The following is a 27,529-nucleotide window of genomic DNA, read 5'->3' as shown; positions in this document are numbered from 1 at the left end:
ACATATCAAGAACTCTCAAATACGACCTCAAATAGCCCTTCAAATCCCAATTTAAAATCTCAAAATCCCAAGCCCTAGTTCTTCCATTTTTAGCTAAATTTCCAAGAATTTCTAGGTTAATTTCACAATATAATCACATTTTTGGTTCATAAAACTTACCTCCAATCAATCCTCCTTGAATCCCTCTTCAATTTCTCCCAAAGAGCTCCCAAAATACTCAGCTATAGTGGAAAAATGGCTAAGACTCGCGGATGAAATGTTTATAAACCTCACTGCCCAGTCCTGTAATTTCTTCATCGCGATCGCGAAGGGAAAAATTCCAAGCTTCCAAAACTACACTATGCGAACGTGACAGCAGCTCTGCGAACGCGAAGCTACCACACACAAAGCTATGCGAACGCGTGACCATACATGCGAACGCGAAGAGCAATCTCACCTAGACTCCAAAGTCTCATACGCGAACGCGAGCCATACGATGCGATCACGAAGCACCAGATCACTACCTTCCGCGAACACGGACCCTCAACCGCGAACGCGAAGGGCAAAACACCCGCCTTCCAAAAACCTTCTACGCGATCACGAGGGACCTCCCGCGATCGCGATGACCAAATTTGTCTGCAACCGCTGCTACAATTTTCTGCAACCTTCCAAGACTCAAAACTTCCCGTTAGCCATCTGAAATCACCCCGAGGCCACCCGGGACCTCAACCAAATGCACGAACATGACCCAATACTTTATTCAAACTTGTTTCAATCATCAAGACACTTCAAACAACATCAAATCCATCAATTCACATCGAATTCAAGCCTAAGTTTTCTAAAAACTTCCGAAATATGCTTTCGATCAAAAACCCAACCAAACCACGTCCGAATGACCTGAAATTTTGCGCATACACCCCAAATGACATAACAAAGCTACAACAACTCTCGGAACTCCATTCCGACTCTCGAATCAAAATCTCACCTATCGACCGGAAATCGCCAAAATATTAATTTCGCCAATTCAAGCCTAATTCTACACCGGACCTCCAAAACCAATTTTCGATCTACATTTGCCATTGTTACATTTTTTTTGAACAATGGCCTTGTTGTGGTGATGATACGGTGGTGTGAGTCATGACTTATTGGCTTTTGATGTTTATTTCTTTCTGGGATTAAATCACTTGGGCTCCTAATTTTTGGGTTGAATTATGTGTTCTAGTTTTTCGGGTGGTCCATGGAGGAGGAGATGGAGGTGGAAGAGATGAGGTTGGAGAAGATGAGGGTATATGTGTAATTTTATATTTTTTGTTTTATTTATTTATGTTAATGGCACGTGTCACGACCTTATTGGTGCGTGACATTACCCATATTTAGGTAAAGTGGTCAAGAAAAAAGTGGTGTGTATTAGACACACTTTTAAAAGGTTGAGTGTGTAATATTATTTTTGCCCATAAAAAATGTGTAACAGGGATTTGATCCATTGTTCGGGTGCCAACTTATGTATTTTGCCTAATTGTTTCTTAATAAAAGTCCCAAAATGCAATTAGATTATCACTAGAACCGAAACTGACCGTCCATGCTAATATTTGTTCATCTTCTGTTTCCTTAAAATCTAAACTAGAAGTAACTCAGCTCATCCAAAAAAAATATATTATTATTATGTTGTTATTAGAACTTAGTTCAAATATTTTAGGCAAAATACATAGTTTACCCATCAATTTTGTAGAGAAATTCCTGTTACACACTTCTCTTTCACGGGTAACTTTTTACACTCAACCTTTCAAAAGTATATCTAAGACACATCACTTTTGTGCTTGACCAGTTTTTCAGATAACGTGAAATTCACACCCTAACAAGATTGCGACACGTATCATTGACTTTAAAAAAGAAAAGAATAATAGAAATTAAAATTAAAATCCATCTTCTTCATCTTTCCATTGTCTATCTTAAGCACCATTATATTATTGCTACCACCATGATTGTTTGTGAGAAAGTTTCCAATAATACCAAAATTCAACTACACTATCGAAACAACTAGCCAAAAATAATCGAGCAACAAATTGAGTTCAATAACCCAATAATCAACAAGACCCAATTAAATTTTTAAGCTTTTTTTGATACCCCAACAATGGTGGATTCTAGATTTTTCCACCAAACCTTCAATACTAATGTTAAGGCTTTTAAATCTATCACAAATAAATAATTTTCACAATATTTGAACAATAAACCAACAAATTTCGCTCAATTTTAAATCTAAAATCGATATTTTCTTTCAAAAAAACTTTTTAGTGGAAGAAAATGAGGGGGAGAATGGTGAGGAAGAAGACCAGAGGGAGGGGAGGGGTTTCTGTGGGGGAGACAAAAAATATGATTTTTACTGGTTTTACGCGTTTCTTTCGTGTGTAAACACGCAAGCGCTATCTGGTCAAAAGTAGTGTGTCTTAGACATACTTTTGAAAGGTTGAGTGTGTAAAAGATTTCCTATAAAAAAGAGATGTGTAACAGGGATTTCATAAATCACCCAACAAAGCTAACCAAATCATAAAAATTTCGATCCGAGCTCATATACAAATAAGTCAACTCTTGGTCAAACCTTTCAACTGAGACTATTCTTTCAAATTCATACCGATTTCCGTGAAAACCAAAACCAACAATTTACATCAGTCATAATACATCACACGGGGCAAGTTATGCCCGAGAACTGGCGATCAAAGTGCAAAAACTCAAAACGGCGGGTCAGGTCGTTACAGGATTTTTTAATTTTGACAATATAAATTAAGAAATTTCGAAATTAGATGTAGCATTGCAATGGAAAACCTTATAACTTGCACATATCATTGAAATTTGAGTTAATTTTTTGCTCCATCTACATTAGATAAAGCAGAAGTTGGTAATCTTTCAATCTTCATTACTATACTTCATATGATTGAAAGAACATTTTGCATAATCATTTTACATGTTTGAACGTTAGGTTTTAAATGTCAACATGTGACAGATAGGTGTTGTCGATATCAGACATTGACATTCTTTAATTAATTTGTTAAGGGAATTAATTATACGTACTGGGAAATAAAACAAAATATGGTGTTGATTTGATGAATTAACAAACATTCAGAGCAACAGAAGTGGTCACTCGATAGACATTTAATACAGCTACCACCACATTAGAGTAAATGATTCAGAAAAGAAATCCCTAGAATAGAGAAAATAATAGTATTATTATAAAGAGAAAAAATGTGTAGAATATTGGCTTGAGCAAAAACAGAAAAGGAAAAGAACATCACAAAAAGGAAATAATGGACAACATCTGGTTGAAGATTAGCTTACAAGTCATTAGTAATTTTTTTTTTTTTTTTAAAAATATTTTAGAGTCCTCTCTTTCAAAATTAACTTCTCTGCCACACAAAAGGTAAGGATAAGGTCGGTGTATTTTCGCCGTCCCCAAACCTCATTTATAATATCACACTCAATATGTTATTGTTGTCGATTTTAAAACCCACCATTTAAAGTGTTTAAGATGAATACATTCGTAAATTTTTTACATATTAATATAATTTAATTAGGTTATAGCATATTAATTTTTTATTTTTGAAGTTACCATATATTAATGGTTACTGACTTTTAGGGGTCGTTTGGTAGGATATATTAGGGAAGATAATACATATGGTAGCCTTAGTATTATTGATCTCTTGTTTGGAAGTTATACACTTTATTCACTACTATATTTGTACATATCAAATCATGTTATTGGTAATATTATGGGTTTTAATACATGAATAAACATGAATAAAGGTATAACTACCATTTCACAATCTTTAATACACCAAACCAAACAGTTGATAAGAAATAATTACAGCATAACTAACATCAATTTAGTACTATCATTATACACCCTACCAAACGATCTCTAATAGATCAATTTAATTTGATAGTGCAATTTTTTTTTATATAGTTAATATAATAAAATTAAAATTAATTTATTTTTAAATATAAAAAATATTATTTTGGGATAAATTCAAAAAGAAAAAATAGTTACACGAAAATCCTATACAGAAATACTTTTTAATTTTTATGCAGCCCACCAAATATTATATTTTTAATGAAAATATAAGGGAAAAGAAACAAAAATGTGAGAAATCACAACCAAACAGCTCCAATCCAATTCACCAACCTTTTTGACCATCTCTTGTCCTTTTTCTCTCCATAAAAATAAAACAGAGTCAGCTCTTCCATTCTTCTGATCTTCTCCAAGATTCCATTGTCAGACCCCCACCCCCACCCCCACCCCTCTCTCCATTACAGTTTCTTTTTTAGATTGCAGTCTTTATTACGACAGTATTAGTTATGGATCTAATCCCTTTGATTTAATACTGCTCTGTCCCCGGAGTATTGAATCGGCTGATCTGTTTTTCCGGTAACTCTGCCGCCCTTTTCGAATATAAATATATACTTATTCTTTTATTTTTGTTTTTCTTTCTCTTTTTCCCCCTTTATGTATTGAGTGTACAACAATAATTAATGTCTTTTTATAAGCTCCTCTTCGTGGGTTGCACCTTTATGAGTTATGACCACCACCAACTGTTCTCTCTTTTTCACGTACACCATCATGTAAGATAAGTATCCTTACATTAATTGCACACTGTATTTTTTCAGATATATATGTTTCTGTATACATATACATATACATATACATATAGAGAAAGAGTTGACCTTTTATGTAAACTTGGGGAGCTGTGTAACACAGCCTGTGTTAATATTTGCTGGCTTCCCACTCTCTCTATTCTTCTTTCACATCCATTGCGTTTTCTAACTTCACATACGGTTTCTCTCTTTCTATATTTCTTCAAAGAAGCAAAATAAAACGGCATGATCTTTTGTCGTTTTATAACCTGAGTGTATATTAACTGTCCGACTTCCATCTCATCTCTATTCTTCTTCTTCTTCTTCTTCATAACAAGACAAATTAAGGTGTGTTTTTTTTTCTATTTTAATTTTTCGAATTTGTTGTGTATTAGGATTGTTGTTAAAATCTTTAGATTGATCTGCTTATTTAGTTTGATTCTGCAGTTGGGTTTTCAATTTTTTTAGCAAAGATTTGATTTTTACTCGTATTTCATTCTTTTTTAAGATTCTTTTTGAAGTACTAAGGTTAGTATTTATCTCTTTAATTTGATGAAATTTGCCACTTTTATGTGTGTCACATCTTTGGTTCATATTTACTTTGATTCTTCAGTTGGGTTTTCAATTTTCATGGCAAAGATTGGATTTTTTTCTCGTATTTCATGTTTTTTTTAAAGTAGTGAGGTTCTATTTATGTATTTAATGTGATGAAATTTGGTGTTTTTTATGTTTTGCAGAAGAAGAACTTTGTACTAAAGGGATAAAGAGGAAAATTCTTTTGATCCACTTTTAGCCAGGTAAAGTTATATGCTAATCATTTGATTAATAATCATTTGATTAAATAATTTAAAAGTAATTATTTTTATATGGTTTATGAGATTGTGAATTTTCTTGGGATCCAATGACAACCTGTCAGAATGTATCATTCTGAGGAAATCTTTTTCTTTTTAAATTTTTTTGGTTAACTTTTTATGAAGAGATTTTGGAATTAAAGAATTAGAATACAGATCTAGTTAGAAATGATTAGGTAATTTAGCTAAATAACAAAAAGGATGGTGGTGATTGATCTTTAAATATGAACTCATTTGAGCTTTGGACAAATTTTTCAAAAGGGTGACCATTTCTTGTCCTTTTCAAAATTGGACAAAGTTAAGATTCCTTGTGGTTTTTGCCATTGAAACATAAATTCACTTTTTATTTAAGGGCAGTCCGGTGTACTAAGCTCTCGTGTATCTCGGTATACACGGGGTCTGGGGAGGGGCCGGACCACCAGGGTCTATTGTACGCAGCCTTAGCATTTCTCCAAGTGGTTGTTTCCACGCCCGTGAGCTCCTGGTCACATGGCAACAATTTACTAGTTATGCCAAGACTCTCCTTCAAATTCACTATTTATTGACAGAAAAAAAATTAAATGAAAGAAAGTCACAAAAAGATAAAATAAAGATGAGGTCCTGATTTCACTTTGTTTTATTTTAAATTATGGGCATCTTATGATTGAGATGATTTAGCACCTTTTGGTTTCTTTGAGTTTCTGCAAAAAAGTGGGAATCCTATGTTGAAGAGACTATTAACTTATGAGTGGCATACAAGTCTGAGCCTTACCTGTTTTCTGGCCATGAGGTTGAACTATTCGCTTGAATTGAATTTTAGTTATTTTGAACTTTCTTCTAGTTGTGTTTAATTATTCATCAATTCACTGTAAGCAATTCAGGATTTATAGTCAGTGAGGTTCTACTCTTTATATATGTGCCAATTTTTTTTTCTTCTCACACACATATACAGTCTGTTGAACTCGCTGTGTCTAGTAGATCCACCACTAAACGGATCATTAAACTTTAAAGGTTGATTTATATTAGATAGTGGTATCTCAAACCCGCACTCTTTGGGTGTGACCCTTTGCCGGACCCTACGTGGACGTGGAATACTCTGCCGTAGTGGTATCTCTAACCTGTTGAGCCCAAGTTTGCTTCATGTGGCATTCTTGGCCACTATTTTCAGTATTATTAGTGTCATTTGGGCTGTTAAGCAGTAAATACTCTAGCATTTTCTTCAAAATTATGCTGGGCATGTGCTAAAGTCTGAGTGGAGATTGCAGGAGATTTAAACCAATGTTCTTATATATATATTCTTGAAATTTATATTGACACAGGTTTCTGAGTCTGTGTTTCTTCCTGGCTACTTTGATGTTTGCTTCACAGCTTTTGAGAATTCTCCAGACTCTACCAGCTGATGCAAACCATGAAATCTGGTGTGTACTCGAGCTCCTGTTTCTTCTTTGTGCACTGCAGTTTTTTGGCAATTTTTAGGGTGTTTTGAAAATAAGTACAAAGTTAAAAAAAAAACACGAAAGTACTCGTATCAAACCTGATTAACATGGGTATGCTAAGGAAATTGAAGAATCATTGTAACATAGTGCTCAACCGACGTTTTTGTTTTCCTATTTTAGTTTCAAGTAATAAAAATTCACTTGATAAATGTTGAAATGTCAATGTTTTCTTATAGTACTCCTTTATTTCTAAGATATATTTACTTTGGGAGTTTTTTTGATAGTTTTTAATGTATTATTCCTACAAATCTTGATCCCTGCATTGAGAAGTTAAATTCGACTGCAGATAACCATCCTCTGTTTTGTGATTCAAACCTAGTCTCTGTGCATGATTCTAAAACATTTGAATGCAACAACAGCGTCCTTGACACAGCTGAAGAGAAGCCTAACATGAAGGGAAGTCAGAATGGGATATTAAGTCATTCAAATGGTTACAAGGAGGAAGATTCTTTAGGTTTTCCAACAAAAAACTTTGCGAATACAAATGTCCATGACAATAGCAAAGACCCTTTGGCTCGTGACAGAGAAGATGGAAATGAATTCTGGAAAGTTCCTGAACTTGATGATTCTATATTTTTTGATAACAACAATGAAATTAAAGCTTCTAGTGTGAGGGACGATCAAAATGTAGACATGTCCAAAGTAATCGCTGACAAGAGAGGTGGAAATCCTTTTGCCTGTGACTTTCCCTTAAGTAACACAAATGAAATTGATGCTGCAAGTATGACGGATGATCAAAATGGAAGCTTGTCGCATATCATCAATACCAAGAGGGGTGGAAATCCATTTGAATGTGATACAAAAGATCGAGATCAGCCATGGAATATTCCAGAATACGAGTGCTCCATGATTGTTGATTTCCTTGATCACAAAGAAAATAAAACCATAAAATCTGATTCGCCTTTTACCTCTCACTCAGAGTTGTTTGAGAATAACACAAATTTATATAGCGATAAAGGCGTCACCGATCATGATCTGCCTGAATTGACAGTTTGCTACAGAGAGAGTAATTTTAACATTGTTAAAGATATATGCATGGATGAAGGCGTACCTGCAGTCGATAAAGTTCTAATTGAAAGCTGGAAAGATGATCAACCTAGCACGTCCGTTTCTGTTGGTGCTGATGAAGACCAGCAGAGCAACACAAGGGAAAGTGTCGATGAGGGGTCGCTCACTTCATCTGTGTCGAAAGTTTCATCTGTCGAAGACTCCAAGAAGGATGCTATGACTCGTGATATAGAACAAGAGGCTACTGGAGCACTCGTTCCAAATGGTTTCAATCCCTCCGCAGAAGATAATGCCAACAAAAATGCTGATAAGGATTCTTATTTTGAGGATCTGATGATGATTTTTGGCTCAAAATGTACTGCAAATGGAAAAGCTACTAATGCATCAGAAAAGGCATCATCTCCTAATAACGTGGTTCGTTTGGAGGAGTCCAAAGTTAATAATTCTCAAAAATCTAACTCTGATGGTGATCATTCTGCTCTGCAACCTGATCAGGTATGTTGCTATTATATTTACAGATCGGCCTATTAGTATAGGCGTATATGGACACATTCTTTTGGTTGACAATTTGTTGAGGATTTAGTTTCTTGAACTGCAGATGCCTTCTGAGCAAGCAACTTTGAAAAGCCAGACTGCAGTGGTCTCTGCAGCTGATGAGACAAACAAGAGTGGTCCAGCTTCCAACGTACTTCACAATAGCAAGAAGGAAACTGGAGCTAGTATTTTCGACTTCAACTCGACCAAGCCAGACTCCAACAAAAGCAAGGAAAAAGGTGTTGAAAATTTGCCTGAAGATTCTCTCATGTCAAAGGTCATCGCCGTTCACAAGGATGGTAATTCTGATGGTCTTTCAGCTGCTAGTCAAGCTCATAACATTGTGGACAATACTGCTGACAATCTTCACCAAAAATCCCAAAATGTGGCTAATCTTGAAGATAAACTCTCTGATAACTTTCCACCAGGTGACCAAGGTCATTTTGCTGATGGAGAGGCAAGTTTTTCTGTAATTCCTGCATCAGGTTCTATTACTTACTCGGGGCCTATAGCGTATTCTGGGAGCATCTCTCTTCGATCAGATGCCAGCACAACCAGTGCCAGATCCTTTGCCTTCCCAGTGTAATGCTTTGCTACTTCTCATGCTTTAAGTTTCTGGCAAGTGCACAGATAGTCATTCTCAGGGATGCTATTCAGAGATTAGCCATTACTTATTTTATCCTGAAAAGTTAAACTAAAAGTCTTAACTTCAGGACAACTCAGAACATTTTTGTCCTGAAAAATTGAAATTCAGGACGCACCGACTAATTCCTAATAGCAGCCCTTTAGAGTGGCTACCTGGTGTCATTTCTACTTAAGTTTCCTTTTCATTTCCATTTAATCCTGATTAGTAACTTGTGATTAACATTTTCCTTTTCTTTTTGCAGCTTACAAAATGAATGGAATAGCAGTCCAATAAGAATGGCAAAGGCAGAAAGGAGGCGTTTACGGAAACAAAAGGGTTGGAGGCAGGGTCTTCTGTGTTGTAGATTCTAAATTCTTTTTTATTTTATTTATTCTATTTATAAGGATCTTAATGCAAAATATACAAAAGCTTAAATCTTGAACATTTTGAGCACTGTAAGTATACATGTTGATATTCTCTTAGGGGGTGGCATGCTATTCTTGGTAGGTTTTACATGGCTTTAGAGTTTGTTTTATTAAACATGGAGGCTGCAGATGTAAAAACTTTTCTTGCATCTTTGTTTTCCTTATACAATCTATCATATACTCATCTACTGTTCACTTGAGAGTTCTTAGTATGTATATTGTTGCAGATTGGGTTAGCTATTGTCAGTTATTACCATATTTGTTGTTAGTGGACTTACTAGGCGCGAATGTGAATTAGTTGGGCCAGTAGAATCGGATACTGAAGGGGAGCTTTGGTGTAACTGATAAAGTTGTTGTCATGTGACTAGGAGGTCACGAGTTCAAGCCGTGGAAACAGCTTCTTGCAGAAAATGCAGGATAAGGCTGCGTACAATAGATTCTTGTGGTCCAACCCTTTCCCGGTCCCCGCGCATAACGACCACTTAGTGCACCGGACTGCCCTTTTTAGTAGAATCGGATACTGGATGGTTAAACCGAAAGAAAAAGAGGTCCCTTCTTTTCTCTTGTTACTGCCACTGATTCTTGTTCTTTGCAATTTTGGACATGTAATTCTTTACAAATGTGGGCTTCTCATTTATTGAGGGAACAGAGCCACCTGTTGTAGGAATGCCTGATGGAGCAAGGCCTTGGCTAGGAAATTTCTGTCCTTGGACTCTTTTGGTCAAGGCCCATTGTGTTGAGCACTAAAAATTATCTCTGAATATCCATTGGGGTCTTTACACAAATAGCCGATTATATTCACTGTTTACTTTTTCTAGTCATATATATATATATATATATATATATTATACATTAATTATACACAATTATACGGAAGAACAATTTACTGATTTTAGAGTTCATAATTCAATTGATTTCGGTGGCCTAATGACTTCCAACTAGGCTTTATTTAATCCCCGCAAATTGTATGGAGAAGAAAGTAGGGAAACTTACACAAATGTCCCATATAAGTTTCAACTTACCAACCTCTAGCCATTAGTCATAAGCTTACCAAAACTAGTCAAGCACATATAAAAATTGAAAAACTAAATAAATAAGGGTTTTTATCTCAAAGAATCACATGCAAAAATCTCTCTCCATATTTTTAAGCATGATTAGCAACATTAGATGCAAGATGGAAAGGAAATTTCATGAATGAGGTACCAAATAAGGTAATGAAATACAAAAAAAATATAATATTCCAAAAGTCTAAGCAAAAAAGGAACTTTTTTCAATGTGTATAGTTGAAATTCATTGAAAATATATAGATAAGTCAATATACAAAATTTGATGAAGATTGGAGGTGATTTGGATTGATTTTGTATCAAAATTCGTAATTAAATCGAGTTCAAAAAAGTTCTTCTGCGACACATGTATCATGCATGTATCTCACACACAAGTATACATGAAAATACATGTGATACATAATTGATACAAATATGATACATATACAAATGATACACAGTGTGATACACATATCATTTTTTCATGTTCGAGTTTTACTTCGAATTTTCAATTCAAACCACCTCAAAACTTCACCAAATCATCCCAAAACTGAGATTCGAACTCTTTAAGATGTATCCAATCTATTCTAATAACACCCACTCAAAAAAAAATTGACCTAATTTTGCTACAAATAGTTAATTGGCTAATATTAGTAATATTTGGCTAATATTAATAATATTTCATGAATTGGCTAATTATTGTAATGAGCTACTTATAAATGAACATAGCTGGTCGTTGATATCAGAGATAAAAGATAATAACCTTGGGATAAAATGTGAAATTATTTTATTTTTTATTTGGATGAAATACATGATATTGATGCTAAGCTTCTTGAAAGGAGTTATATCTTGATGAAACTACATCCAACCCTGGTTTTTCTTGAAATCTTACAATGTACCCAAAACAAAAGAAACATTTGAGAGAAACCAAAGATGAAAGAAGAAAACGAATAGAGGACAATATAATGCAAGTCATGAACTTCTTTTTCTTTCAAAACATAACTTAAATTATTATGAATTCTTAGGTTTAAATTTCACCGGAGAAAAAAACACTAGGCGATTCCTTTCATCTATCCAAACTATAGTCAACATAATTATCTATAACTTTGTTGGTGAGAGATAGCAGATACTCTATAGAACTAGTTAGTCGAGGTACGTGTAAGCCGGCTCAGACAGCACAATTATAAAGAAAATTAAATTAAATTATCACATCGAATTTGCTAAGACAGACATACGTGAAGAAATGTAACAATTTTGTCAGCATACATAACCTCACGGATGAATGGTCCTACAAGGGTAGGATGTTAGGTAACACAAAATCAACCCAAATGGTGTGAAGGTTCCTAAAAAGGCAAAAACTCAAAAAATATGTATTTTTACACCTACTCTATTTTTTGGAACTATGAGTTTTGTGCTTTGTGTATGTTTTCTTTCTCTCTTCTTTTCATTGGACTCTGTGGCCTTTAGCCTTTTACCTTACTTCTTTGACTGCTATAAATTGCAAGTTTAATGTCCAAAAGAATGACACTTTCATTATTAGCCAGTTAACAAATTAACTATAAGAATGGAAATCATCAGAATCATCTCTACTCTACTCATTTGTTTCTCATTATTCACGTTATCTTCATTTTCATCTGCTGCTCCACTGTTAGGTATTTCATCATTTTCTTTCTATCCCTTAGTCTTCTTTTTTTTTTCCAGTCATATTTCATGCTAACTTCATTTTATTGTAATTTTTGGCAGATCACGAAATGAAGATGACTCTCTCTTCAAGTTCTAGGAAGATGAAGCTCAATGAACAGCCAAATGTAATGATTTAATTTAGTTTTGGTTTTTCTATTTTCCTTTCTATTCTTGAGAATAAGCTAGGATTCCCTCTTTTTTTCTTTTAATATTTTTCAGTATATGGTTGTGCTTTTTCATGTAAATGACATGTTGTTTTTTGTATGAATCAGGTGAAAAGTAAGGGAGATCAAAAGCATTTGGTCCCATTCAACACTGCAAACCAAGTTTCATTACCAGGTAATGCACCTATTTATTTATTTTTTTGTTTCGCTATATGATTAATTATGTGTTGCAAACATGCAGAATATATGTTTGTGCTTGTGTTTATACATATAGTATCAATTTAGTCTTGTATGGTAACATTAACATTAACAGGGTTTCATGCATGACGTATATATGTTCCTATCTAAGAGATAAATACAAGTTTCTTCCGTTAAAACTGAAAAGTACAGGACTAGCTTCATCATTTTTTTTAATAATATGGCCTAAAAGACTAAAAGTTCAATTTTTGAAAGATCCTGTACTTTGACTAACTAACTAAGCTTTCCATTGATATGCTGATATTCCATAATTTCATGCGTAGTCTTTTTTACTTATTTTAATATTATATGGTGCAGAATCTTAAAGTACGCAATTTATGTTTCGAATTGTCTACTTTTTAACTTCGCAGTTTAACTAGTTCGACGATTTGTCCACTTTTTGACTAACAAATTTAGTTAAAATACTTCCTCTAGTTCATATTATCTTTTCTTAAATGTTTCTTTACGTTTCTTAAGAAAGACATTTATAATAGTCTTAATCATAAAAGTGTATATATAATTTTCTCTCTTTAAACATCTAACTTAATTAACACTACACTAACTAGAGTAAAAACATATTTGAAAAAAAAACATACTTATTAAATAATCTCTTATTATTTTCCAAATCGTCAAATGTTTTGAAACAAATTCATTAGTTTGTCAAAACTATTAATACAGTCAGACATCTGTGTAATAACCATCCTCTATAACAACACTTAACTATAACGGCCAAGTTTTCATATTATGTTATAATATATGTTTTCTATAACAATACTTTATTACAACACTTAAATTTTTTTTAAACAAATGAGGTCGTTATAGATATTGTTTGACTGTACGAGACCGGAGAAAGTAACTAATGACATGTTTGTGACTTGTCCAGGTAAAGAACATGAGCAAGATCAAGCTGCAATCATGGTTCATGCAAGAAAAGGGACAAGACAAGAATGGGTTGAAGGGAAAGACACTTCTGATTTCTTTACAATGGATTATCATTGGGTTAGAAGACGACGTCCTATACATAACAAGTCAATTCGCCCATGAAACTCAAGATCCTTAATTTAGGTTTTATTTTAACTTGATTAGTTTACTATTATTATATAGTGATTCCCAAAATATATATATTAGTAGAAAAATATAGTTGTTGGGAATACAATTTTGACTAATTAGGAAAATGAAGTGTATGTTTTGTTGTAATTAGGAGTTTATAAGAATATGAGGATTATGTCGTGTTGTACCTTTGTTTATGGCCGACATTAAACCCTAACTTTTGCTACTAACAAGAAACCTCTACCTTAGTTCCAAGGGGACAAATTTTGTTTATTTATTAGTGTACAATTTTATAAAAGCAGTCAAATTAGTTTAATTTCTCAAACCCCAATATTTTGAGATTTGGTGTTTCACACATTACAAGTTATTATTTTAATTTTAGTTTTCCTCGAAAGACAAGTTTTCCGTACATTAGGCGCATGTATGTAAGTATCTGGCCATGAGGGATGTGTTTAACTAATCCTTGAAAAATGCAAACTATGTCGACTATAAAATTTAAGGAATTTTTTTTTGATAGTTTCGAGTTCTAAGTTTCCGATGCAAATGGGTGCAACTTTGCTTCTAGGCAAAGTTAATACAATCAAATTTTCCTATAACACTCTCTTTTGTTGAAGTGCGGTTGTAAATAACATATATTATAACATAATATTTTAAAAAAAAATTGATTATTATAGTGAAGTGCTTTTTCGGATCAAAATAATCAGGTGTCAAGAAGATAATAAAACAAACCTTGAACGTGGTTCGATCAATTGACTTACGTTCACAGACAGAGATTAGCAATCCACTATATAAAAGAGAGTACAAAATATTGAGAGAACTACCTCACGAAGAGACAAACACAAGCGATAGGCTAACACTTGTCCCGTAATTCTCCCCCTTAAACAAGACTCTCAAACCCATATGGCTACCTCAATTTGTAGAAGTCCAAACATTTTCCTCCAAAAAAGAAAATTTATACTTTCTCCGTCTCATAATATGTCTCATGATTCTCATGTGCACGCTCCTTAAGAAAGAATAGTTTTTGACTACTTTACCCTTATGAAATATTTTCTCAATTTATGTGTCATCTCTATCAATGACATTATCCATATTTTTACTAAATGTAAATGCAATTGATTATTAAGGTTAAAAAAGAAAAAATATAATCAATTTTGTCTTGAACTTCAAAAATGATAAATAATTTGAGACAAACATTTTTAGTAAGCACGACACATACTATGAGACAGAGGGAGTAATTTTCTTCTAAAAGAAGGAAAACCCAACTATGATAAATATATTATTTTTTTCTTCTAGAGATAGAAAAATTACCAAATATGATAAGAAAATCAGGACAAACACCTAACAGTGCTGCTATAGAAGATGACTCTTAGGTTTGATTGTACTCTTCTTCCAAAATTGTTCTACACTAATTGTATTCAGCTCATGGAGAAACTTAATTAATATGATTGAGCAAGAAAGTATAAAAGCAAGACAAGTATATGTCAATTAAGAAATTAATTTGCTAAGTGTTTAGAGAACTAAAAAAAAAAGATAAAAAAGTTTCTTACTTTAAATAATGACAGAAAAAAGAAAATAATGGTTACTAATAGATAATAGTAACCTATAAACAGTCAATGTAAGATATGACCAGGAAGAGGACAGATATAGATGGGGGGTAATTGGAATGGTTCGTTGGTTGGCAAAAAGTTTGGAGTGATAGAGGAAAACCAACTGATCCTCTAGTCCTTTTTAATAGCTTTATTTTGCGTATTAATAGATTAATCGATGGGCTTCCAATTATGAAATAATATTAATCGAGTATGACACAATTTATTTGCATATTAACTTCTTCTTTTGATCTTTAATATCTTGATATATATATATATATATATGATTTTTTCCCCGATCAACATCATGATTGAATTGATCAAATCGGATCATTCACTAAGGGCGGAGCTAGATGAACGGAAGGGGATTTAGCCGAACCTCCTTTGCCGAAAATTATATCTATTTCCTATACTATAAGTGGGAATATCCAGGCAGCTCATGGTTAACATGCCTGCCTGGCATAGGGGTATTTTTAGAATTATTGGTTTTCCTTGCTCAGCTGTATTGCACCGTCTGCTTCAACTACTTGACCTTTTGATGTGTTGACTATAAAACCAGCATTATTTCCTCTAAATCCCAAGGCATCCTTATACAGTTAATTGGTCTGAGTTGCGGTACTTTTTTAAGGTCTCATTTTGCCCCTACTTTTGAACTTTTTAACGATAAATACACTTGTACATCTCTGTAAATCCAATGAAGAATACAACCTTTTTTCAATTGCCCAAAAAGATATAATGCTGCTGATATCACATGAAAGTGACATGCTCACAAATTCACGTGTTCTTTTGGCACGCTTTTGAATGCTTCTTCTTCAACAGGAACTTTATACAGTATATAAAGAAAGCCTCATTTTTGTAAACTTGATCATTCTTTACTTCATTGTAAATCAAATTTTTTCCAACTTTAGCATATTTGTTTGTAAAATCTTATTGAGTAAATAAATAATAGTAGGCCCTTTTTTTGGGTAAACAAACTAAGCTCATTTTGTAAATTAAAATTAAATCTTTTATTTTCACCATTATAAATAATAATCGATCTAACTTTAGCATACTCAACTCTAAATTCTTACAAAAATAATAGTAAAAAAAATTGAGTAAAGAATTTTAGTTAGACTAATAGAGTCAATCTAAAGTAACAAAGAAAAACAAGCACTATCCATTATTATGAAAAAAGAATAAATAAAGAGACTATTTTACCAAGCTCTTCAATTACTATATAAAAAAAAAAGGGCGTCCTAACTAAATTGTGTTAATTATTACTCCATCCGATCCATAATAAGTTACCAATTTGCTTTGGGCACAACCATTAAGGAAATACTAAATTCTAGACGATCATAGTTAGTGTGACTAAAGTACCCTTCATTAAATGTTGCACCATAATTATAGTAGCACTTTCTTCTCTTCTCAAATGTGAGAAGTAAATGACTTTTTAGGGATACATACATAAGGGTAATTTTGAAAAAACAAATTGAATTTTTTATTTATATAAATGGACACTTATTTTGGAACAAAATAAAAAAATAAATTGGTCACTTATTGTGAACCGGAGGAAGTACTATAATAGAAGAAGGATTGAACAAAGGATTATATACTATCACTATATTGTCACTTACCACTAGAAGAAGAATAGGTGCAAATAAATTCTATTAAGAGCATGTTTGGATGAGCTTATTTTAAGTGACTTTTAAGTATAAATCATAAGTTAGGAATTTTAGCTTTTGGCTTATTTTTATGATTGTAGCTTAAAAATAAGTGCTTAAAAGTATTTTTTTTTTTACTTTATTCAAACACTACAAAATAACTTAAAAGCGATGTTGACTGAAAAGTACTTAAAATAAGTCAATCCAAACAAACTCTAATTCACAAATGAAAACTATAAATGCAACGGTATATGACCATTCTTCTTTTCAATCATTGGGAATGAAAATGCTTGTTAAGTAACTTGTGTTCATTGTTAGCAGGACAATTGGAAAACCAAATAGTTAAAGTGAATTATTCAATAAAACTTGTAAAAGTAAAAGTACTTCTAACTTAAAAACTTATGTGATTAAGTCTTGTTCTTGGAGAGTACATATCTTGTACTTGAAAGGGGATTGAAATTTTTTATATTAGAATTGTAATCCAGCTCTAAAATATGGGAATAGAAAGCTTAATAAGAGTTTGACAAAAATTTCAAAATGAATTCCTTACCTGAAGATGTCGCCAAATCTTTTATGCTATGAATAAAAGAAATATTTATCTTGAAAATATATTAAAATCACTCTAAATGAATTTTGTATTTAAGATGGTAACAAATCTTTTATGTTATAAAAATGAATCTTTAGTACAACGATTAGCACAATATGAACATCAAGCAAGCTCCTTTTGTAATTTATTTTTCAGGAAATAGTTGGGACCAAAAAAATTATAGTATATTCTTTTCTTTTCAGTTATTTTTGTTTGATTTAAGACTAACTTTATCTTCGAAGACGAACTATTAACAAATAAAAAAAACTGCATATGTATGATCCATTCATATTATATGTATAATCATGTATCATTAGAATATACCTTACGTATACCAACTAAAAGAAGTAAATAATAAACCTGACCATTTATTATATGAAAATCCAAAACTAATTTAATATTTAGTATACGCTTATTGGGCCCGTGCATAGCACGAGCTATCATTTACTAGTTGTATATATAAGGTTAATTTTTTTAATGTATATATATTAGTTGTTGAATCCGCTTAGCTTGTTTGCATCTTTATTTTTTTATGTTTGAATTCCCTTAGCTGATATTGATATTTAATCGTAAAATATTGGCAAAATACATAGTTTACTCATCAACCTTGCAGCGAAATCCCTGTTACATACCTTTCTTTCATACTCAACCTTTTACACACTCAACCTTTTAAAAGTATGTCTCAGACACACTATTTTTGACCAGATAGCACTTGCGTGTTTACACACAAAAAAGCGCGTAAAACCAGTAAAAAATCCTATTTTTTGAAAGAAAATATCGATTTTAGATCTAAAATTGAGCGAAATTTGTTGGTTTATTGTCCAAATATTGTGAAAATTATTTATTTGTGATAGATTTAAAAGCCTTAACATTAGTATTGAAGGTTTGGTGAAAAAAATCTAGAATCCACTATTGTTGGGGTATCAAAAAAAGTTTGAAAATTTAATTGGGTCTTGTTGATTATTGGGTTATTGAACTCAATTTGTTGCTCGATTATTTTTGGCTAGTTGTTTCGATAGTGTAGTTAAATTTTGGTATTATTGGAAACTTTCTCACAAACAACCATGATGGTAGCAATAATGGTGCTTAAGATAGACAATGGAAAGATGAAGAAGATGGATTTTAATTTTAATTTCTATTATTATTTTTTCCTTTTTAAAGTCAATGACACGTGTCGCGATCTTGTTAGGACGTGAATTTCACGTTATCTGAAAAATTGGTCAAGCACAAAAGTGGTGTGTCTTAGACACACTTTTGAAAGGTTGAGTGTGTAAAAGACTACCCGTGAAAAAGAAGTGTATAACAGAAATTTCGCTGCAAAGTTGATAGGTAAACTATATATTTTGCCTAAAATATTTGAACTAAGTTCTAATAATAACAACAACATAATAATAATATATATATATATATTTTTTTTTTGGATGAGCTGAGTTACGTCTGGTTAGATTTTAAAGAAACAGAAGATGAACAAATATTAGCATGGACGGTCAGTTTCGGTTCTAGTGATAATCTAATTCCATTTTGGGACTTTTATTAAGAAACAATTACATTAAGTTAATGCTGCTCGGTGGGCCGGGCCTGAACCGGACCGGACCGGGCCCGCGGTCCTAACGGGCCTGGTGGGCCTGGTGGGCCGGTCCTGGGTGGGCCGGTCTTGGTGGGCCTCTGAGCCCGTCACGGGCTGGTCTCCATGGTTGAGCCCACGAGCCCGGGACCGTTTGGCCCGGGACCGGCAGGCGGGCCTGGGCCGGTCCTGGCGGGCCTGGCGGGCCCAACGGCTATTTTAAAAAAAAAAAAAAAAAAAAAAAAAAAATCAAACGGCCATATTTAAAATCTAGCCGTTTGGGCTGAAAATATGACCGTTTTTTAAGTTAAAAAAATGGCCATTTGGCCCCCAAACTTTATTTTAACCCCAAACTTTATATAATTACACTTTTCCCCATTTCTCAACTATAAATACCCCCTCATTCTTTCATTTTTATTCACCAATTCATCAATATCTCTCAATATCTCTCAATCTCTCTCAATCTCTCTACTACAATTACTTAATTTATTGTTGAAATTTCGTGAAAAATTGTGAAGTTGTTGAATTGAAGTTTTCAAGTGTTCAACGATTTTCAATTTTCAAGAAGTTGTTCGGCAATCCGGTAAACTCGTTTCAACTCTTACGTTTTTATAATATATTTTTGTGTGGTTTAGTTTGCATAATTATAATTAATATGGCATTTACTTTGAAAAAAATGTTTGGTAAAGGAAAAGATAAAACCGGTGAAAGTAGTGGCCAACCAACTACCCTTCCCCCGGCTCCCCGACCTAGAAAAGATAAGCAAGTTGAAAGTAGTCGCCAACCTAGACGTCCTCCTCCTTCCGTAATTCTTGATAGTGATCACCCTTGTTTTCAATTTACCGATAGTGAATTTTATCATAATGTTGCACCAGGTGATAGATTAGATGATGAAATTATGAATGCTCTTTATCCTAATGAAACCATCTTAGAAAATAATGAGGAAAATGAGGATGATGATGAAACTCAAGCACCGGATTTAGATGATACACCTACTAGTCCTCTTAATAACCCAAGTGATGCACCGGTCGACCCACCTGTAGAAACTCCTACTTTTAATAGAGAACCTGCTAAACGCTTAGAAACATCATTAGTTTGGAATTTTTTTACTCAAGTAAGAGAAAAAAATAAGGCTAAGTGTAAAACTTGTGGGAAATTAATGTCGCATAAATATGTAGGAGACCGTAGCGGCACAGGTAGTTTGACTAGGCACATAAAAACACACCCTAGAGATAAGGCTAGATTTTTTCAAATGAAAGCGCATCTAGAGGGGACAAGTGTAGATTCTGCGATTAACCCTAGTACAGGTTCAAATCTAGTTCAACCAGGAATTAACACTGTCACTGGAGGTATTTTATATTACGATCCAAATAGAGATCGTGAAGAATTAGCAAAGATGATTACTGTTATGTGCTTACCTTATACTTTTGCTTCTAATCCTAATTGGGTTCATTATATTAGAAGAGTGTTTAATCCTACTTATAAAGGTTGGCCTCGCGCAACAGTTAAGAGTGATATTTATAAATTCAAACATGAATATGAACAATATTTGCGTTATTTATTTACTCATATACCTAATCGGATTTCTATTACTACTGATATTGGTAGAAGTGGTAATGATTGTGATTACCTAACTGTTACAAGTCATTGGATAGATGAAGAATGGATAATGCAAAAACGCATAATTGCATATAGAATAATTAATTCGCGTCACACAGGTAAATTTATAGCTAACACTGTTGCAGATATTTGTAGATATTTTTGCTTTAGCGATAAAATAATGGCAATTTCAATGGATAATGCTTCTAGTAACACCAGTGCTATAGGCATGCTTACAACAACACTAAATCCTGCATTTACTAATATTTTCCATGTTAGATGTATTTGTCATATTTATCATTTAATTGTCGGTGATGGTATGCGAATATTAAACATAGAAATTGAAAAGGTTAGAATGGCTCTTAATTGGCTTTTTATTCAAACCGTAGAAGTAGACTTAGAGAGTATTTTAAAAAATGTGATGAATATGGCCTTAGAGAAAGAAAGGTTCCTAAACCTTGCCCGACTAGATGGAATTGTATGTACGAAAGTTTAGTAGTAGCATATGAATATAGAAACCCAATTAATGCAACGTTTAATTCTCGGGTAGGTGGTGAAGATGATGATGAAATGCTTACCACTCAAGATTGGACTAATGTTAAAATTCTTTTAGATTTTTTAGAACATTTTCAAATTGCAACAAATGCATTTTCTGGGCAATATTATCCTACTATTTCAAACTGTTTAGTTTATATTGCAGCACTATCTGATTTGTTTGTTGAATTTAGTGAGGGTGGGGATATTTATGAACTTGCTATAAATGAAATGAAACAAAAGTTTAAAAAATATTTTTTTCCTATCCCTCCTATTTATGGTCTTGCTGCAATGCTAAATCCTACAATGAAATTGGGAGGTCCTCATTTTTGGTATTCAAATATTTATAAGGCTTTAGATCTTTCAAATGAGGAAATTGCGACACTTGCAGATGCAAAAGCTTCAATTAAGATTAACGCTCAAACAGTTTATAATGCTTATCAACTTGCCTTAGAGCATGCTAGGCCAACTATTCCAACCCCTACTTCGTCTAGCTCACAATCCTCTAAAAGAGTTGCGGGCTTAAAAGCTCTTAAATCTTGGACGGAGTTCAGGGGGTCTCAAGGTGAAAATTATGATGAAACTTCACATCTAAATGAGCTTCAAGTTTATTTGTCTCAGGGACTTGAAAAGGAGAATCCAGACGGCTCTTTTGATCTTTTGGAATGGTGGAAGGCAAGGGAAAAACATTTTCCTGTTCTTGCAAGGATGGCTCGGGATATTTTATCAATTCAAGCTTCAACTGTTGCATCAGAGAGCGCTTTCAGTCAAGCAAGACTGCAAATAGGTGATCATAGAGCGTCTATGAGGGATAGCTTGGAAAAATCAGTATTGTTTAGAGATTGGATCCGCTCGGAAAGAAGAAACTTTGGAATTGCAGAAGCACAACCGGCGATAGATGAAGCTTATGAAGAAATGATAGCGGAACTTACGGAGGATTCGGCTTCGCCCGGAAGTGGTGATGAACAAGCTTCTTTTCCACCACCACCAACGCAACCTCCTCCGAACCTTGAAGGATTTATGAGATTTGTTAGAGATAATACATAGAATAATATGTAACTTGTATTTTGGCACATCTTCCTTAGTTTTTTTCCTTCTAATGGTGGTATTAGTACCTTGTTGTGCTCATTCCATTGGGGGAAGGATGACTAAGAAAGATATGTCATTTTTTGGTAATAAAATTTATTGCTTCTACCCATGAGCTTCTTTTCGCAATATTTCTTTGTCTATACTTAGAATTATTTATATGCTACAATATATACATAATATACAATATATATACTACAAGAAAATATATTTATAAGATACAATATATACATAAGATACAATATATATACTACAAGAAAATATATAAGAGAATATATATACATAAGATACAATATAATATACTACAAGAAAATATATTATGCTACAATATATACATAATATACAATATATATACTACAAGAAAATATATAAGAGAATATATATACATAAGATACAATATAATATACTACAAGAAAATATATTATGCTACAATATATACATAATATACAATATATATACTACAAGAAAATATATTTATAAGCTACAATATATACATAAGATACAATATATATACTACAAGAAAATATATAAGAGAATATATATACATAAGATACAATATAATATACTACAAGCAAATATATAAGAGAATATATATACATAAGATACAATATAATATACTACAAGCAAATATATTATGCTACAATATATACATAATATACAATATATATACTACAAGAAAATATATTTATAAGCTACAATATATACATAATATACAATATATATACTACAAGAAAATATATAAGAGAATATATATACATAAGATACAATATATATACTACAAGAAAATATATTATGCTACAATATATACATAATATACAATATATATACTACAAGAAAATATATAAGAGAATATATATACATAAGATACAATATAATATACTACAAGAAAATATATTATGCTACAATATATACATAATATACAATATATATACTACAAGAAAATATATTTATAAGCTACAATATATACATAAGATACAATATATATACTAAAAGAAAATATATAAGAGAATATATATACATAAGATACAATATAATATCAAGAAGTGATATTTATGCATGACAATTTAGTGTTTTACTATTGTTTTGTTATTTTCTTTTTCGTCAAGCACTTTAATAATTAGATATACATATATACTACATATTAATATAGCCATGATACTACAAGAAATTGTCTTTAAAAAAAAAAAAAAAAACCCGCTAGGCCCGCGAAGCCCACGAGCCCGGCCCGTTAAGCACAGGACCATGTGGGCTTAGGCCCGTCACGGGCCGGTTCCACCCATTAGGCCCACGAAGACCGGGACCGCCAGGCCCGGGACCGCCAGAGCCCGGGACCACGAAGCCCGGGACCGCGAGGCCCGGCCCGTTAGGCCCACTAAGGCCCGGGCCCGGGACAAAATACAGCCCTACATTAAGTATTAGTTTTGGTGACAGTTCCGATAAGTTGCATCTAATTTTATAAATACATTTCTTAGATCAGTATACACAAATCACTTTGCTTTGTCATCAAGTTGCTGTGGTGTAGTGGTTATCACGTCAGTCTTACACACTGAAGGTCCCCAGTTCGATCCTGGGCAGCAACAAGTCAATTTTTGTTGTTGTTTCTGGTTTATGCGAAAACTACTTTAGTTTAAACAAATATTTTCCAAAAAATCTATATTACAGTTTAATATTTGGCAAAATACAAAATTAGTTAGCTGAAGCTAATGACATTCGCTAGCCAAAAAACATATATTTTATAGTATTATTTATGGGAGCAATTAAAAATATATATTTTTCTTTAATATTTTGATACATAGATTAGACCAAAAAAAAATCTTACGTCTTTTATTAGCGTGTCATTTGTTTCAACTCACTCAATATGTGAAACTTTGTTATAAAAATATATTGAAAGATATTTATATATATTTTTCAAGTAATGAGTTACGGATAATTCTTCTAAGTTGCTTTTCTCAAAGAAAAATAGTTAATTAAGTCATAAAACATTTTTATAATGCTTAAAAGTGTAAAAGAGTGTACAATTGGACTGTAAGAAATTTTCAAAAAATAATAATCTCGGATATTCAAATTTTCCAATAGAGAAACTTATAATGGTAATAATAGTTTATTGTAGTAGTATCCTGATTTCATTAATATGGTTAATTCGAGTTGGAAAGATAAGAACTAGTGTGATGCTGCTTAATCTTTTGGAAACGATATTTTGGAATGGAAAAGAAAAACTTTTGGTGATCTCTTTCATAGAAAAAAGAGACTTTAAGCTAGATTTAACAACAACAACAACCCAATATAATCCCACTTAGTGGGGTCTGGGGAGGGTAGTGTGTACGCAGACCTTACTCCTACCCTAGGGTAGAGAGACTGTTTCCAAATAGACCCCCGGCATCCTTCCCTCCAAGAACTTCCCACCTTGCTCTTGGGGAGACTCGAACTCACAACCTCTTGGTTGGAAGTGGGGGTTGCTTACCATTTAACGGTATCCAAAATTCTCCTAAATTTCCTAAGAGTAGATTTCTTCAACAAGCCCGACCCAAATCAGTCCGCTGGCACTTGAGGCTTGATCGAGGCTGGGTCTGGGCTGGCCCGTAGGCCAAAAATCAATTAAGTTCAAATTAATTAATTATTAAATATTTAATATTTAAAACTAGTAAAAACTAAAAAAAACTATTAACTATAATCCACATTCCCTAGCCCTAGATTGCTCATTTACCCTTCCATATCAACTAGAATTTAGATTTTTGACATGCATGTAATATGAGAAAATTAGTTTTTCTTTTGCTTAATTAATAACAAACTCAAAAAGTTTTAGGTGGCCAATAATAATATTTTTTTAAAAGAAAATATTACTTTAAGTAGCCAATTATCAATTTGGATAACTTTAATATATTATTAATACTTAAACTGCTTTTCAGTATAGAAAAAGATCAATTTTAAATACACAAAAAAGATTGACCACTAGCAAATTTCAGGAATTTAAACATATTTTATGGACTATAATGATGAAATCAGTAAATGATGTTAATCCTAAATTAAAAAACCTCAGCATATAAACTTATTGAAGCAAAGTTTGAGGAAAATGAAAGAAAAATATTAAAAAAATATTCATATAATTTTAAAAAGAAGAGCTAAACATATAAGGAATTTGCATTTCAATTACGAGATTCCTCGTCAAATATATGCTTTTTATACTCTTTAAGCAAACAAAAGTTGTTTATATGATTAATCAACTACGTCACGAAAAAATATTTAAGGATTTGAAGAATTTTTTCTAAAAAAAATTGAAGAGCCAACCCGCACTAGCCCGCGATCCTCTTAGGGCTAGGTTAGGCACGCCATTTTAAGGCTCATTCATATGGTGGGCCAGCCTGTCCTAGCCCACCAAATTTAAAAGTCCACGAGTGTTAGGTTGGCCTGGCCCGTTTTGACAGCTCTAATTAGGGCTATTTTTCCCTTTAAACCTTTGAAGCTCCAGAACCTGATAGCTTACACACATTCTTCTTTAAAAAATATTAGAAAGTGATGGGACAATCATGTCACAACCCTAAATCCGGACCCGATCATGATGACGCCTCTCATGAAGACAAGGCCAGCCGACACAACACCCAATTCATTCTTAAACAATTGAAATAACATAATTAAGTCATTAACAAGAAATTAGTCCCTAAATAAAGGTGAACTAGTACAATTTGCGGAAAAATCAATACAACTCAACATCAGGATGTCACCAGTCATGAGCATCTATCATAAGTTTTGGAATACAGGAAAGGGACCACACCGTCTAATACAAAATCCAGTACAAGGGAAAGAAATAATGATAAGAGGGAGAAACACTAGGATGCGAGCGCCGAGCAGCTACCTAGTGGACTCCAAAAATCTGCTGGAAGCTATCAACACTCGCTAGCAGGACCTGAAGCGCCTGAATCTGCACACAGGGTGCAGGGAGTAAAGTGAGTACCCCAAATCAGTGAGTAATAACAATAAATGAAGACTGAGCGATAAGAAATCACGTAAAAACACAACAACATGCTATACAGAGGCATAGTAAAACCAGTAAAGTGCAATAAAATAGTGAAATCTCGTAAAAACACCTTAGTTCAGTTTAAGCTTCTTTAAAATACCTTTTTAATAGTTAAACAAGTAAATGACAGGCATCTAAAAATATAAACACATAGAAACCGCCCCTCAGGCACAATACCAATAGAATCAGCCCCTCGGGCAACAACATGGAACAACACCAGGCCCTCGGGCTATATCTCATATCACAATAGGTATCTGCGCTCACTAGGGTGTACAGACTCCGGGAGGGGCCCCTTACGGCCCAAGCGCAATATCAAGCCATCTCGTGGCATAATCAATAGGCTTTCGGCCTCATATCAAGCCACCTTATGGCGTACAATCTCAGGCCCTCGACCTCATAATCATAAATCAATGTATCACTGTTGCGGCGTGCAGCCCGACCCAAAAGTATCCTCACAATACAGGCCTCGGCCTTACTCAGTCAGAATCTCATAAGCCACTCGGGCAACAGTAAAACATGAAGCTCAACCCAAAATATCATTTAATGTGTTAAAACAGAGTAAACATGACTGAGTTATGAAAACAGTAGAAAAAAGCATGATGAGTACAAGTATAAAGTCAAAATAGTGAGGAATAGTAGTAAAAATCCCTTAAGGGTCCAAAACAGTTGGCACGAGGCCCAAATATGTCATTTAGCCCAAACATGATTATAACAAATAGTTTTCAACCAAATACGCAGTAAAACAGTCATTCGGGACAGACTAAGTCACAATCCCCAATGGTGCACGACCCTACGCTCGTCATCTAGCGTGTGCGTCACCTTAACATAGCATAACGATGTGTAATCCGGGGTTTCATACCCTCAAGATAACATTTAAAATCATTACTCACCTCGATCCGGTCCAAACTCTAGCCCGCGACGTCTTTGCCCCTCGAATCGGCCTTAACTCGCGTCAAATCTATCCAAACTCAGAATCACGACGTCAAAATATGCTAAGGGAACGAAGCCCATGCGAAATTAATCAATTTACAATATAAATCCCGAAATTAATCAAAACCCGAGCACCGAGAGCACGTCTCGAAATTCAATAAAATTTACATCAATAGATTCCTTATCTCCCCACGAGTTCATACATATCAAAAGTCCCAAAATCCAACCACAAATGACCCCTAATCTCCAATTTGTAACCCTTAATTTTCATTAATCTTAGGCCAAATCAGTGAAA

At 33.4% G+C, this 27,529-nt stretch overlaps 2 protein-coding genes and 1 non-coding gene across 14 annotated transcripts; all 3 read left to right on the top strand.

Moving 5' to 3' along the window:
- The first annotated feature begins 4,187 nt into the window (after nt 1–4,187).
- On the top strand, nt 4,188–9,715 carry LOC107807951 (uncharacterized). Of its 12 annotated transcripts, none has more exons than XM_075240518.1 (7): nt 4,267–4,396; nt 4,516–4,590; nt 5,340–5,399; nt 6,801–6,850; nt 7,288–8,431; nt 8,535–9,052; nt 9,358–9,715. In XM_075240518.1, the coding sequence occupies exons 5-7, from the start codon at nt 7,319–7,321 to the stop codon at nt 9,464–9,466; spliced, it is 1,740 nt and encodes a 579-aa protein (XP_075096619.1). In that variant the 5' UTR covers nt 4,267–4,396; nt 4,516–4,590; nt 5,340–5,399; nt 6,801–6,850; nt 7,288–7,318; the 3' UTR covers nt 9,467–9,715. The 12 variants fall into 12 exon arrangements, with proteins under 12 accessions (XP_016487894.1, XP_016487899.1, XP_016487902.1 ...); XM_075240515.1 differs by having other exon boundaries at nt 7,215–8,431; XM_075240517.1 differs by having other exon boundaries at nt 6,752–6,850.
- A 2,288-nt stretch (nt 9,716–12,003) lies between these two features.
- On the top strand, nt 12,004–13,995 carry LOC107807950 (uncharacterized). The gene is made up of 4 exons (XM_016632407.2): nt 12,004–12,215; nt 12,307–12,371; nt 12,519–12,585; nt 13,531–13,995. Exons 1-4 carry the CDS (start codon nt 12,128–12,130, stop codon nt 13,689–13,691), a joined length of 381 nt encoding a protein of 126 aa, XP_016487893.1. The 5' UTR covers nt 12,004–12,127; the 3' UTR covers nt 13,692–13,995.
- Nucleotides 13,996–23,799: 9,804 nt separating this feature from the next.
- On the top strand, nt 23,800–23,872 carry TRNAV-UAC (transfer RNA valine (anticodon UAC)). Its single transcript has one exon. It is a non-coding gene; the product is annotated as a tRNA-Val (tRNA).
- Nucleotides 23,873–27,529: the final 3,657 nt, after the last annotated feature.

This window comes from Nicotiana tabacum, chromosome 20 (genome assembly GCF_000715075.1).
Source record: "Nicotiana tabacum cultivar K326 chromosome 20, ASM71507v2, whole genome shotgun sequence".
NCBI lineage: Eukaryota > Viridiplantae > Streptophyta > Magnoliopsida > Solanales > Solanaceae > Nicotiana > Nicotiana tabacum.
This window is presented reverse-complemented; position numbering and strand designations above follow the sequence as displayed.

What these genes read in the sequence shown, in the direction of transcription:
- LOC107807951 (XM_016632408.2), top strand. An exon ending in CTGCTCTGCAACCTGATCAG is followed by an intron (nt 8,432 to 8,534) that starts GTATGTTGCTAT and finishes CTTGAACTGCAG; the next exon opens with ATGCCTTCTGAGCAAGCAAC. An exon ending in AGATCCTTTGCCTTCCCAGT is followed by an intron (nt 9,053 to 9,357) that starts GTAATGCTTTGC and finishes TTCTTTTTGCAG; the next exon opens with CTTACAAAATGAATGGAATA.
- LOC107807950 (XM_016632407.2), top strand. Translation starts at nt 12,128, where the DNA reads ATGGAAATCATCAGAATCATCTCTACTCTACTCATTTGTTTCTCATTA. An exon ending in ATCTGCTGCTCCACTGTTAG is followed by an intron (nt 12,216 to 12,306) that starts GTATTTCATCAT and finishes AATTTTTGGCAG; the next exon opens with ATCACGAAATGAAGATGACT. An exon ending in AGCTCAATGAACAGCCAAAT is followed by an intron (nt 12,372 to 12,518) that starts GTAATGATTTAA and finishes TGTATGAATCAG; the next exon opens with GTGAAAAGTAAGGGAGATCA.